Source organism: Trachypithecus francoisi, unplaced genomic scaffold, assembly GCF_009764315.1.
Source record: "Trachypithecus francoisi isolate TF-2019V2 unplaced genomic scaffold, Tfra_2.0 Lachesis_group5, whole genome shotgun sequence".
Lineage (NCBI taxonomy): Eukaryota > Metazoa > Chordata > Mammalia > Primates > Cercopithecidae > Trachypithecus > Trachypithecus francoisi.
Window position 1 is genome coordinate 24,057,988 of NW_022681470.1, and position 12,617 is coordinate 24,070,604.

At 37.2% G+C, this 12,617-nt stretch overlaps 1 protein-coding gene across 5 annotated transcripts in view; it reads left to right on the top strand.

Moving 5' to 3' along the window:
- POU2F1 (POU class 2 homeobox 1) overlaps positions 1-12,617 on the top strand; it is a 202,141-nt gene that overhangs the window by 96,981 nt on the left and 92,543 nt on the right. Inside the window, exon 1 of one of the 5 annotated variants that reach the window (XM_033199631.1) lies at positions 9,272-9,526. The exons of the other annotated variants lie outside the window; for them this stretch is intronic. Coding sequence (XP_033055522.1) covers positions 9,499-9,526 — 28 coding nt within the window. The 5' untranslated portion in view covers positions 9,272-9,498. Of the gene's footprint in view, positions 1-9,271; positions 9,527-12,617 lie in introns of those variants that run through there. 5 annotated transcript variants of the gene reach the window in all.

Consider the following 12,617-nt stretch of genomic DNA (forward strand, 5'->3'; position numbering starts at 1 on the left):
TAAGGGACTCCTGTCTACAATATATAAAGAACTTTCAAAATTCAACCCTAAGGAAACAACTCATTAGAAAATGAAATTTTTGGATTTTTTTAGAACTCCTGTAATCCCAGCACTTTGGGAGGCCGAGGCAGGCGGATCACAAGGTCAGGAGTTCAAGACCAGCCTGGCCAAGATGGTGAAACCTCGTCTCTACTAAAAATACAAAATATTAGCTGGCACGTACCTGTAATCCCAGCTACTTGGGAGGCTGAGGCAGAGAATTGCTTGAACCCTGGAGGTGGAGGTTGCAGTGAGCCGAGATTGCGCCACTGCACTCCAGCCTAAGCAACAGAGTGAGACTCCATCTCAGGAAAAAAAAAAAAGAAAACTTCAAAAGAAAGAAATAGACGTGTCACTGAAGAGACTGTATGGATGGCAAATAAGCACATAAAAGGGTGTTCAGTATTACTAGCCACTAGGGAAATGCAAATTAAGATCACCATAAGCTGTCACTGCACACCTACTGGAACAGCTAAAATAAAAAATAGTGACAATACCAAATGCTAGTAGATTTGGAGAAGCAGATCTCTCTTACGTTGTCTGTGGTAATGTAAAGTGGTATAGGTATTCTGAAAAATATCTGACAATTTCTTAAAAAATGAAACAGTTCAGGCATGGTAGTTCCTGCCTGTAATCCCAATACTTAGGAAGGCTGAGGTGGGAGGATGACTTGAGCCCAGGAGACCCAGACCATCCTGGGCAACACAGGGAGACCCTGTCTCTACAAAAATAAAAATAAGCCGGGCATTGTGGTGTGCACCTATGATCCCAGCTACCTGGGAGGCTGAGGTGGGAGGATTGCTTGAGCTTGGGAGGTTGAGGCTGTAGTAAGCTGTGATTACACCACTGAAGTCCAGCCTGGGTAAAAAAAGTGAGACCCTGTCTCCAAACAACAATAACAAAATCCCTAAACCTGATACACATAGAGTTTGAATATTTGTCCCCGCCCAGCTCTGGTGTCAAATTGTAATCTCCAGTGTTGGAGGTGGGGCCTGGTGGGAAGTATTTGGATTATGGGGGTGGATCCCTCATAGCTTAGTGCGGTCTTCTTGATAGTGAGTTCTCACGGGATCTGGTCATTTTAAAGTGTGTGGCAACCTACCTCCCCAGTCTCTGTCTCTCTTGCTCCTGCTTTTGCCATATGGCATGCCTGCTTCTGCCTTCACCTTCTACCGTGATTGCAAGCCTCCTGAGGTCTCCTCAAAAGCAGATGCTACTCTGCTTCCTATACAGCCTGCAGAACCTGAGCCAATTAAACCTCTTTTCTTCTACATTACCCAGCCTCAGGCATTTCTTTATAGCAATGCAAGAATGGCCTAATACATACACCCTATGCACTGGCAGTCTCACTTCTGTGCATTTATTGCAGAGAAATAAAAAATTATGTTCACATAAAAATATGTATACAGATGTGCTTTACATATTATATGTAAGAGTCCTGTATCAGAAATGTGCTTTGTAAATATTTTCCCTCATTGTGGACTTGTCATCCTCTGTACATCCTATGTACGGATGTTTATAGCAGGTTTATTTTAATAGCCTAAAACTTAGAAACAGCCAAAAAGTCCCTCAATAAGTAAATGCCGAGCAAACAGTGGGGTATTGTTGAGCGTGGCGCCTCATGCCTGTAATCCCAGCTACTTGGGAGACAGAAGTGGGATGATGGCTCATTCAAGACCAGCCTGAGCAACATAGTGAGAACTTGTCTCTAAAAAAAAATTTTTTTTTTTTTTTATTAGCCAGGTGTGGTGACGTACTGGTAGTCCCAGTTACTTGGGAGGCTAAGGCGGGATGATCGATTGAGCCCAGGAGTTCGAGGCCACAGTGAACTATGATTACACCACAGCACTCCAGTCTGGGCAACAGAGAGATGCCCCATCTCTTAAAAATAAATAAATAAATAAACCCTGAAATTAAAAAACAAACTACGGGACATCTGTACCATGGAATACTTAATATTCAGCAAGAAAAAGGAGTAACTATTGATACACACAAAAGCTTGGTTGGATCTCAAAGGCATACATAATGCCGAGTAAAAAATGCCAATCTCAAATGGTCATGTTACTGTATGTTTCCACTTGTATAACGTTACCAAAATGACCAGCTATAAAGGTAGATAGCAGATTAGTGGTTGTCAGGGATTAGAAATATCCCGAGGGATAGGAGTTGGTGTGACTGTCATGGGGTAGCAGGACAGAATTCTGTGAAGAAATAGTTCTGTATCTTGATGGCAGAGATAGTTACAGGAACCTGCACATGTGACCTTAAAATGATGTAGAAGTATACTTTATATGAAGATCAGTTGTTTGGATTTAATATAATAGTGTAGTTACATAAGACGTAACCAATGGAGAAATTAATGAATGGTACATGGGATCCATCTTTGAAGATTCCTTTGCATTTCTAATAATTTCAAAATAAAAAGTTAAAAGCAAAAGAGAGGGATATAATAATTGCTATAGGATTTCAGAGGAGGAAATAGTTCCTTAATAACTAGGAGAATGAGGGAAGACCTGAGGCCATAGCTTTTGAATAGTTTTTATAGGATAGGTAGACTTTTCATGAAACAATACAGGGAAAAGAAGGGTATTTTAGACAGATTGAGGTTAATAAATGTTTATGGAATGACTACCACTATATTATTATTAAGAAATGTTAATAACATCTGATTAGGCTGAAGAAAACTTTAATTAATTGAGTGTATCTTTAGATTTTATATCTGATATAGAACTCTGGGATATTTGTTACCCTTGTGTTGTCACACAGAATCTGGAAGCCTGAGTGTAACAGATAGAGAGAAAACATAAATTACCAGTATCAGAAATTAAATGGAACAGTTCAAAAAATGGATGGAAATAATCAAAACTGCCTGGGTTTTAAGCAAAACAAGGCTTATTTTTTCATGGATTTAAGAAATTGAATCAGAGAAGAAGTCACATTTTCTTTGTTGAAATAGAAGAACTCTAATATTATTTTTATTTTTTGAGATGAAGTCTCACTCTGTCACCCAGGCTGGAGTGCAGTGGCACGGTCTAGGCTCACTGCGACTTCCGCCTCTTGGGTTCAAGCAATTCTTGTGCCTCAGCCTTCTGAGTAGCTGGAACTATGGGTGCACACCACCACAGCTGACTAAATTTTTGTATATTTAGTAGAGATAAGGTTTTACCATGTTGGCCCGGCTGGTCTTGAACTGCGGACCTCAGGTGATCCTCCTGCTTTCACCTCGCAAAGTGCTGGAATTAGAGGCATGAGCCACCACGCCTGGCTAGAACTCTAATATTAGACAACAATGTCAAGACAACTTACTATGTAGGCCTATGTTAAAACTCCATAGTGACCTATTCATTTTCTCCCTGGAATGTTCATAGTTTGTAATTACACATTTTGATGATTGCTTAATATTTCTATTATTCAATTACAAGCTTTCTGAACCTTGTCCTTGCTGAGACCAGTGGAGACCCTAACCCAACAGCACTAGAGGAATTAAAGACACACACACAGAAGTACAGAGTGTGGAGTGGGAATCAGGGAGCTGACAGCCTTCAGAGCTAAGAGCCACGAACAGAGTTTTACCCACATATTTGTTGACAGCAAGCCAGTGATAAGCATTGTTTCTATAGATTATAGATTAACTAAAACAAAGGGATGAGAAACAAAGGGATGGGCTCTGGCTAGTTATCTGCAGCAGGAACATGTCCTTAAGGCACAGATCGCTCATACTATTGTTTTTGGTTCAGGAACACTTAAGTGGTTTTCCGCTTTGGGTGGGCCAAGTGTTCCTTGCCCTCATTCTGGTAAACCAGCAACCTTCAGCGTGGGTGTCATAGCCATCAAGAGCATGTCACAGTGCTGCAGAGATGTTTATGGCCATTGTTGGGGCCTGTTTATGGCCAGATTTGGGGACCTGTTCCTAACACATTCTTGTCTTCCCAATTCCTATCCCTGTGCCTGAAAGCATTTAGTAAATACTTGTTGAATCTATTAATGGTCGAAATCAATGACTTGGCAAAACACTTTAGAATGAAAGAAATACAGTCATGGAAGTAAAGAAACAGTATGGTAGGATAGGATCATGTAGGATAGGCTAGACAGATAAGTTTAGTGAAATGGTAAAACTTTAATAGAGCTACGCAAAGATTTAAGCTTTTACAACCAAGAAATTCAGGATTGGATTTTGCAATAGGTTTAAAGAATGCCAGATTGTTAGAGTGAACAGTAGATGAGCTATGTATATAGGTGTAAAAATGTAATATAGCACAGGTTAAAAGAGACCAGAAACATGTCATCCTGCTTTCCACTAGTGTGGTAGCTTTCTCAGTGAACCACCACTTAAATGACTTGATGAGATTAACTGACAGCCCATTCCTGTTTGAAGGACTGTCTGATTTCCTGTAGCATGCTGAAGACTTACTTCATGGTATGTCTACCAGTTGAGTTGTAAAGTTACCAAGAACCATTTACTTGTTTGTGCTCCCAATACTGCTCATGCTAGTTGTACTAATTTTAATCATATTATTTATTTATTTATTTATTATTTTTTATTATTATTTGGGATCCAAACTCAAAGGAAGGGCTTTGGCCCCAAAAGTTGGTGAATGAATGCATATTTGTATGCTTTGGGTTAAAATACAATGATTATGTATATGTGTTTATGATATTTAGGTTGACCATTTTGTTCATTCAGCCAACCGACTACTGATCGGAGTCTCATGGGATAAGAATTTTTACCCATTTTATTTTATTTTTCTTCCTCTCATGCCTCCGTAGTGTGCCTGAGTCCCCAACCCCCACCATACCTCGGCTCTCTGTTTAGTAGCTATGTGACCCTAAGGGTCATTAACTAGGCCTCAGTTTACTTTTTATGAAGATTGTCCTTCAGATTGCTTGTTATGAATAGCCACGTTGATAAAGTACATTTCTTTCATGGTATCTGCCCATCTAGATTTTTAGTAAATGATAGAAATTCCATTAAGTATTTTAAAAGATTTTTTTTTGCGGGGGGAGGGGACACTGAGAGCCCCATAATGTAACCTTAGAGGATATCATTTACATAGTCTGTGATGTAGTTGACAAGAATGGTGGCAGTGCCAATACCTGTCACTTTATTCTGAGTCTAAAATTTTCAAATCCTGGAATGTTCTTTCATATTTGGTGGACATTAGTAAAATGATTTTAGGCTGAACATGTGTGATGTGTTTTTTGGACTTTTTTTGTAAATAATTATTGATAATATTTGAGGTACTAAGTATTTTTATTACTGAGTGTTGAAATATCATTGTTTTCTGTAAGTTAATAGGACGCTAAATTATTGGTAGATTGGAAAAGAGACAAAGGTTGGAAAGGATAATGGTGTACTGTTGAGATTGCCTGGGGTGAAACCTGTGAAACTAAAAGATACAGGCACCCCCCCATGATACAGAAAGGAGGTAACAGGGAATAATTGTTGAGTCAGACATTTCTACTTGTTCAACTAGGTATACGGTTAGTACAGAATAGTGGGTACAAATGGCTATTCATATAGAACATGACCAGGCTGGGTGTTAATGATTTAGTAAGGTAGAGTATAGGCCAATCTCAGTTCACTCTCACATAAAAAGTGTGTTTTAAAACACTAGTTTGTGATTTCGTTGGCATTGCCCTCAATTTCATTTCTAATGATACCTACACTGGCCCATAAGATCATGAGTGTAAAAATATTTTAATACTAGTAGTGTTGGCTGGGCGTGGTGGCTCATGCCTGTAATCCCAGCACTTTGGGAGGCCGAGGCGGGTGAATCATGAGGTGAAGAGTTTGAGACCAGCCTGGCTAACATGGTGAAACCCCGTCTCTACTAAAAATACAAAAATTAGCCTGACTTGGTGGCAGGCACCTGTAATTCCAGCTACTTGGGAGGCTGAGGCAGGAGAATCGCTTGAAACCAGAAGACTGAGGTTGCAGTAAACCGAGATTGCACCACTGCATTCTAGCACGGGCAAAAGAGTGAAACTCCATCTCAAAAAAAAAAAAAAAAAAACAAAACTACCAGTTTCTGGGTCCTGGAAGAGCATTTGTCCCCTCTTTTAGGGAAAAAAAGAAAAGCCTACATTTTAGGCATAGTTGTGAAATACATGAATTTGAATTTGCCCTTTCAGCTCCTTTTTATACTTCTATATGTTACTACTATTTCCTATTATTACTACCTTCTATGAACCCTTTACCCCCATTACCCCGCCCCCAATCCAGGTCCTCTAAATATCAGTTATTTTATTATTTATTGGCCTCTTCTCTAGTAGAAACAACCATTGCCTCACTAATCAACTCCTAAACTAGGTGTTAAATGAAAGCAGTGGGATTGGATTAATTCATGCTCAAGTGTGAATGACCGACAATCCCACAAACCTCTTAAAAATAGTTTTCCTTTGTACAAAGGGTGTTCTTTCTAGGTTGTTTTAATCTAATTGATTCTTTGCTATTGTTTCAGACAGATGACCAAGTGAAACAGACATTTGAACTTTGTGGGAAAAGCTGTTATTTTCTTCTTTTGGACATAAATGTGCCATGGCTGGGGAGTACAGGCAAGAGATGGTGGCCATCCCTCTCCCAATCCATCTATGGGAGGCTTGGACAAACTCCTGGTGTTTAAACTTCCCCTCTAAAATTAGTAAGGTACTTAGATCAAGAGTGGCAGAAAGAGACTTTTCTCGCCTTTCCTTCCCACTTTAGCAAAGTGAGCTTTTTTGTCTGGGTGAGCTTTGCAGTAGAGGGGAAGGGGGTCCCACTCTAGATAGTATCCTGTGTGGGCTGGTAAACTATAGCCTCCCTGCTACAGGTCTTGTGGGCCTCTCTTAGCCTGAGGGGGAGGCTGTTTCACTAAGAAGGTGCTGCTCCTGTTGGGTACAGACACACTCCTTTGTCAGCAATGATTGTCTGGCTCCAAGTCATCCTTAGCTAATATGTGAAAGACCACACTGGCACTAGAAAGGTAGTTTAAAGATGTTACTATATAAAGTAGGAAAGAGCAGATGGTAAGTTGCAGAAATATCCCATAATAAATGCAAACAGTAAATTTAAAATTTTGTAAAGGCAGAAGAGGAGGGAAATAAACATTTATTGATCTACTGTAATCTAGTCACATTCGCCACTGCTTTTCATCTTTTCTCACCAAGGAGAATTTGTATAATCCAACATATTCTACCTTAAAAACTCATTTGAAATTTGTGTTCTCTTCTATAATGTATTCTTATTTTAATACAAAGTGCTGCGAAATATTAAATAAGATTGATGCTTTCAAAAGATGTACCATGTTTATCCAATGATTTGATGTCTGCCCTGGCACAACTGCATCACATTCCTCCAGTCCACGCTCTTGTCTGAGAAGCATGAAAAATTTATCTCACAGTAACCTCATGAAAGGGATATCATCATTTTATAGATGAGAAAATTAAGGCTGGAAGAGGGAAGGAACTTAAACAGGTATTACAGGTACTAAATGGCCGTGTTAAGTTTCTCCCCCAAAGTCTCTCCTCTTAAGCATTTTGTGATTCTGTAAAACAGTAAAACTGGTAATGCAGAGTGCTGATCCAAAAGTTTAAGGTTTTTGGTCCTCTACTGACTTGCAAGGGAATCTTTTTAAGGTCTCCTTATTAAAATCTGTCTTTCATTTCCTCATATGCATGTTGAGTTTAATTTCAACCTTAATGTTGGGAAAAGGTGCATACATATTTTCAAAATCAGACATTTGATATTCTTAAAGACTAGTTCTAAATAAAAGCAGTTATTAATGGGATGACACCTTTGAGAACTTTCCTCAAATCTAGTGCACTCTTCTGTGTATCTGTACACACCTCACTTGTAAACACAATGTCTTTGCCACCATTTACTGGTTTCTTCACTACACTGAAAACAAACCATTCAGTCTGCTGCTTTACCACCTCCCAGCAATTCCCTACATGTGTAACTCATCCATAATGCATAGGAATAGCCAAGAGCATAGATTCTGATGTCAGAAAATTCTAGTTTTAAATCCTGACTCCTAATTACTGGTGTGACATTGGATAAAGTGTTTTAGTTCTCTGTGCCTCAGTTTTCTTACTTTAATAATATTTAAGGAAAGAAAGGGGTAATAATGCTTATTACTCCATGGAGGTTTTGTAAATCTTCTCCTGAATTGTCTGTGATGATTAGACTGTTGTTATTGTAATACCTGAAAAATTTTGGGTTGATGACTTACCTTGTAAATGTACAAGGTACAAATGTACAAACATATAGTTTAGTAAGGATTATATATATGTGTGTATGTTCATTAAGTGAAACTTATTTCAGAATACCAAGTAATTCCACAATTAACATGGTCCACCCTTTGACAATGGAGATTCTAAGTAACAAACTGTCTTCTTTCTACTTGAGATTTATTTCATGGGGGAAGGATACTGCATAATATGTAGCATTCAACTAATCTATTCTGCTAATTTGGTAGTATAAAAAGATTTGTAGATAATGAATTTCTATACTCTTTAAGATACACACCTTGCACTGCTTCTGGGTTTACTGTTGCCGTGTCTTAAAGTGGGACTTTCTCTTGACGGAAGTGTGTTAAGAATTGGAAAATTCCCTATCAGTAGACTAGCACCATCTTGACAGCCTTGTGTTCTGCTTCTACCTTGCTAATTGTTTCCTTGGGATTATTTGGATTGTGTAGAAAGCATTTTGCAAATCCTCTTATTACTGAAGTCATTGTTGCCAGCAGGAATAAGATTAAAGGTGCTTAAGTCTGTAGAGTTGTTTCTAATTTGTACGTGTCATTTCAGTGGCATTTTAACAGAACTCTGTCTCCTGTATCTCTCTTCTCCCCCGGTACTATCTCCAGTTAGGTCCAAGAAGCCAGGCCATTGGAAGAAGCCTCATTTTATCCTCCTAATTATTATGCTGGCACTCAGGAGATAATTTTTCCCTTCATGCACTGCCAATTAATATGCAAATAACCTGATAAATATTTATGCAATGATTTAAATTATGCAGGGAGTGCTTTCAGTATATTCTGTAAATGAATTGTTCATGGACTTCAAAGTGCTGGCTGCTGTGCTAACGAGGAGAGATTTGCATAAGGCCCTAATCACACGCATACTGATTAAGCTTCATTATGGAAACTGCCAGCTGCAATCTTTGTTTCTATTTTATTACAAAAAGAGGAACTTTTTCATGCTTCAGTTGCCTTGACAATGTCAGTCCTAGCTGGTAGGAGAGACTAAAACTCCTCTGAGCAACTGAAGTTTCCTTATTCAGTTGAAGATTGCTATGGTGTAACAGAAGTTGTATTTTGCTTTTCCCCTTAATCCACTTTCCACCCTACCCAACCCCCCTTTTTTCTTAAGAACATAGTGTAGATTTGTTAGAAATAGTAGTACCTTCTTCCCCACCCCAAACTGCTACCTGTTTCTTCCTTGTTTGGACTCTCTGCTCCTCTAGAAGATTTCACAGCAATGCTGGACTGCAGTGACTATATTCTAGGTGGGTACCAGCACAGTTCTTTTCTTAGAAGCTTTAATATGGAAATAGCGTGTGTCGGGTTGACTATGCATAAATGCTTAATCGCATATGCAGCCTATGTCGGGGGAGGGGGAGAGTTGGACTGAGTAGGGAAGGAGGAAAGCATTTGCAAAGCACAAGCTTACTTGAGTTTGCAGTAGGTCTCTCCTTGTGACTAGCTCTTCTGGTTCAGAGGGTATTATTAGTAAATACAGTGAATTTAGAGTTCAGCTTGAATGAATATTTTTGCTTTTTGGAAATTCCTATTGAGAACATTTCATGTAATTATAAAAACATCTTAAATCTGAAACAAGGCATAACTGTACATAGATATTAATATTAACATATTAATAAAAATGTTTTCCATACCTAATGAGAACATCTTATACAAAAACCAAAATGCTCAGTGAAAAATAAGGTTGAGTCACAGTGCAGAATAGTTTTCATAAATGTTAATAAAGAGGGTAATTTATACCCTCTTTAAATTAGTTCTTTTGATCGATTTCCAGATTTTAGAAACTATTAACTGTTCTCAGATTTTTGCTAGGATTCGTTCTCTTTTTGATTTTTTAAAAATAAACTATATACTCTAGATAACTGTAATTTTAAATGTTGAAAAGCCTTTTTGGAGTTTTCTCTATAGAACAGCAAGGCTTTTGGAGTGGAAGATGTCCAGCTTCAATTTACTAAAACCATCTTTGGTGATGGTGATTTCAAATAAATCAAGGCACTTTGATTTTTAGATATATGGTGGCTAATGGTGGTCATATTTTGTGTGGAGTTCTGTCTGTTTATATGCAGAATTATTGAAACTTTTCTTAGTTACTCTAGTCACCTGGAAAGTTAAAATGATACGAACTCCAGGACGTGGATATCTTTACATTTAAAACTTTTGCAAATGACTTTTTTCCTATATTGTCATTTTCTGCACTTGAAAATTGAAGCTGCTTCTGTCACCTTCATAGCTGCCAAAGATAAAGCAAAATGATACTTGTGAAAATGTTTGAATTCTTGTGCAGAAGGCATGGCCTAAACCCAGGGTAGCAGTATCTGCCCAGCACAGTAAAAGCCACTATGTAAGGTTTGAGTGACAGAAACAACAAATTTATGTCAGGAATTCAGTCTCGTATTTACTCTTTGACATTTACTTAGTTGGAAATTCAAATAAGGGAAGAAAAATACCTTTTTGAAATATTTCTAACATTTCATTTTAGAATTAGAAATTACATCTCTTACTTTCAGTTAATAGTAAATATTATTTAAACAGCCTTTCCATTATTGTGCAATTCTATTTTTGTGTGTATGTGAAGTAATGTTTTATTTTTGTGTATATGTGAGATAATTTTGTTAAATGCTTTTGAAGCTCTTGACAGTTCAGTAGAACAATCTGAGAAGATTCATTTAAAACACATAATCTTTATTATCTGTGACATAATCTTTAATTTATAGATGGGAAAATCAGAATATGAATTATACAAGGTCAGGCTCATGACTTGTTAAGAATTATGCTTCTTTATTTCTGCAGTACCTACATATGTGAGAAAACTGTTAACTCCTTTTATGAATGTTAACTGATTGATCATTTTTTCCACTTTCCTTTAAAATTCATTTAAAGGAAGCATTGAGCAGTATGGATGCTAATGGTATATTCTGTTACGTTTGTTGTGATCTCTATTGACTTTCATGAGATTTTGGTTGTCATTCAGAAAGCTGATTTTTCACTAAGTTGTACACCTGTTCCTTTCAAACCTTAGTATGCTTTCAGATGATATTTAAATTTCTCTGGACAGCGAGGAGAAGGAAGTTGTAGAACTGCCCTCATTTATGACCACAAACATATGAATTTTAACCCTTTGAACATCAGAAGACCAAACCAAAGTTATGACAGAACTGCCTTAGCCCATAAGACAAACATCAGTTGCAGAAACTTACTGTATTAGAAAAGCTATTACACATCTTCTTGTTGGAAATGAAACTTATAAAAGAAAGACTCCTGCTTTTTTTTTCTCATCTATTGTGCATGGGGATAATTCCACTGTGAAGAACATGGTTGAGAATTCTATCTAGTGATTGTTTTGATTTCCTAGTTAGATGTTTAAGCAGATGACAAAATGTGCTCTTTGGACAAAAACACAATATAGTTTAAACATTTGTTCTCTGTTAATAACTAAAGTTAAATGATTCTTAACTTAACCACTAAATAAGTTAATGGGGGGAAAGGCAGAACTTATTTGACAGTAAACTTGTTTGATTATAAATATTCTAAGTTTGAGTTTACAGTAGTAGAATAAGAGATACGTTTATGTATATTCTGTTTCTTACCTTTCAAAGAGAAGGAAAGCAGAGTTCTTGTCTCTTCTCTTAATGTATTTTCTGGAGTACCTAATATTGCTTGATGAAAACTTTTTACTGTGGAAATAAACCTTCTTTAAATAGATAACCCAGAAATGATAAACTCAAATTAGCAGTTTCATTTAGGATATTGAGGTAGTATTACTTTAAGTGGGTGTGGTTGTGTTGCAGTTTTGAAATTATTAGATATATCTGTTACGCCTTATGATACAACTTCTTGTGCAGGTTTATAGTTGAGGTATGAATTTAATATGTTCTCACTTTGACTTGTTTAGTTTGGTTGGGGAGGGGAGTAAATTTGGAGATAATTTATCTTAGACGTGTTTTCTTTTAGTTCATAGGTTGAGTTACTGTCCCATCTATTATCAAGATTACCAGTGGGTTGTTTTAGTTATAATGAATGAATATCATTGCATATAGAAAAAGATACTTTATTTGGGAATAACATTTTATTTTGTGAGGTGCTTCCCCCCTTTCCAGTTTTACTTCATGTTACAAAGCATTTATTCCTTTTACATATCAGACTTTCTAATTTTTTTCAGGTTACAGTTTTGCTGTCTTTCTTTAAAGAATCTTAAAATTCTTTAAAAAGAGTTTATTTGTGAATCCCTTCAGGGTCTGGGGAATTTTGAATTTCTTCCAGATAACCTTTTATTACAATTTCTAGTATTTCAGCCAGACATGTATACACTGGGTCTTCCTAAACTATATGACTATAACA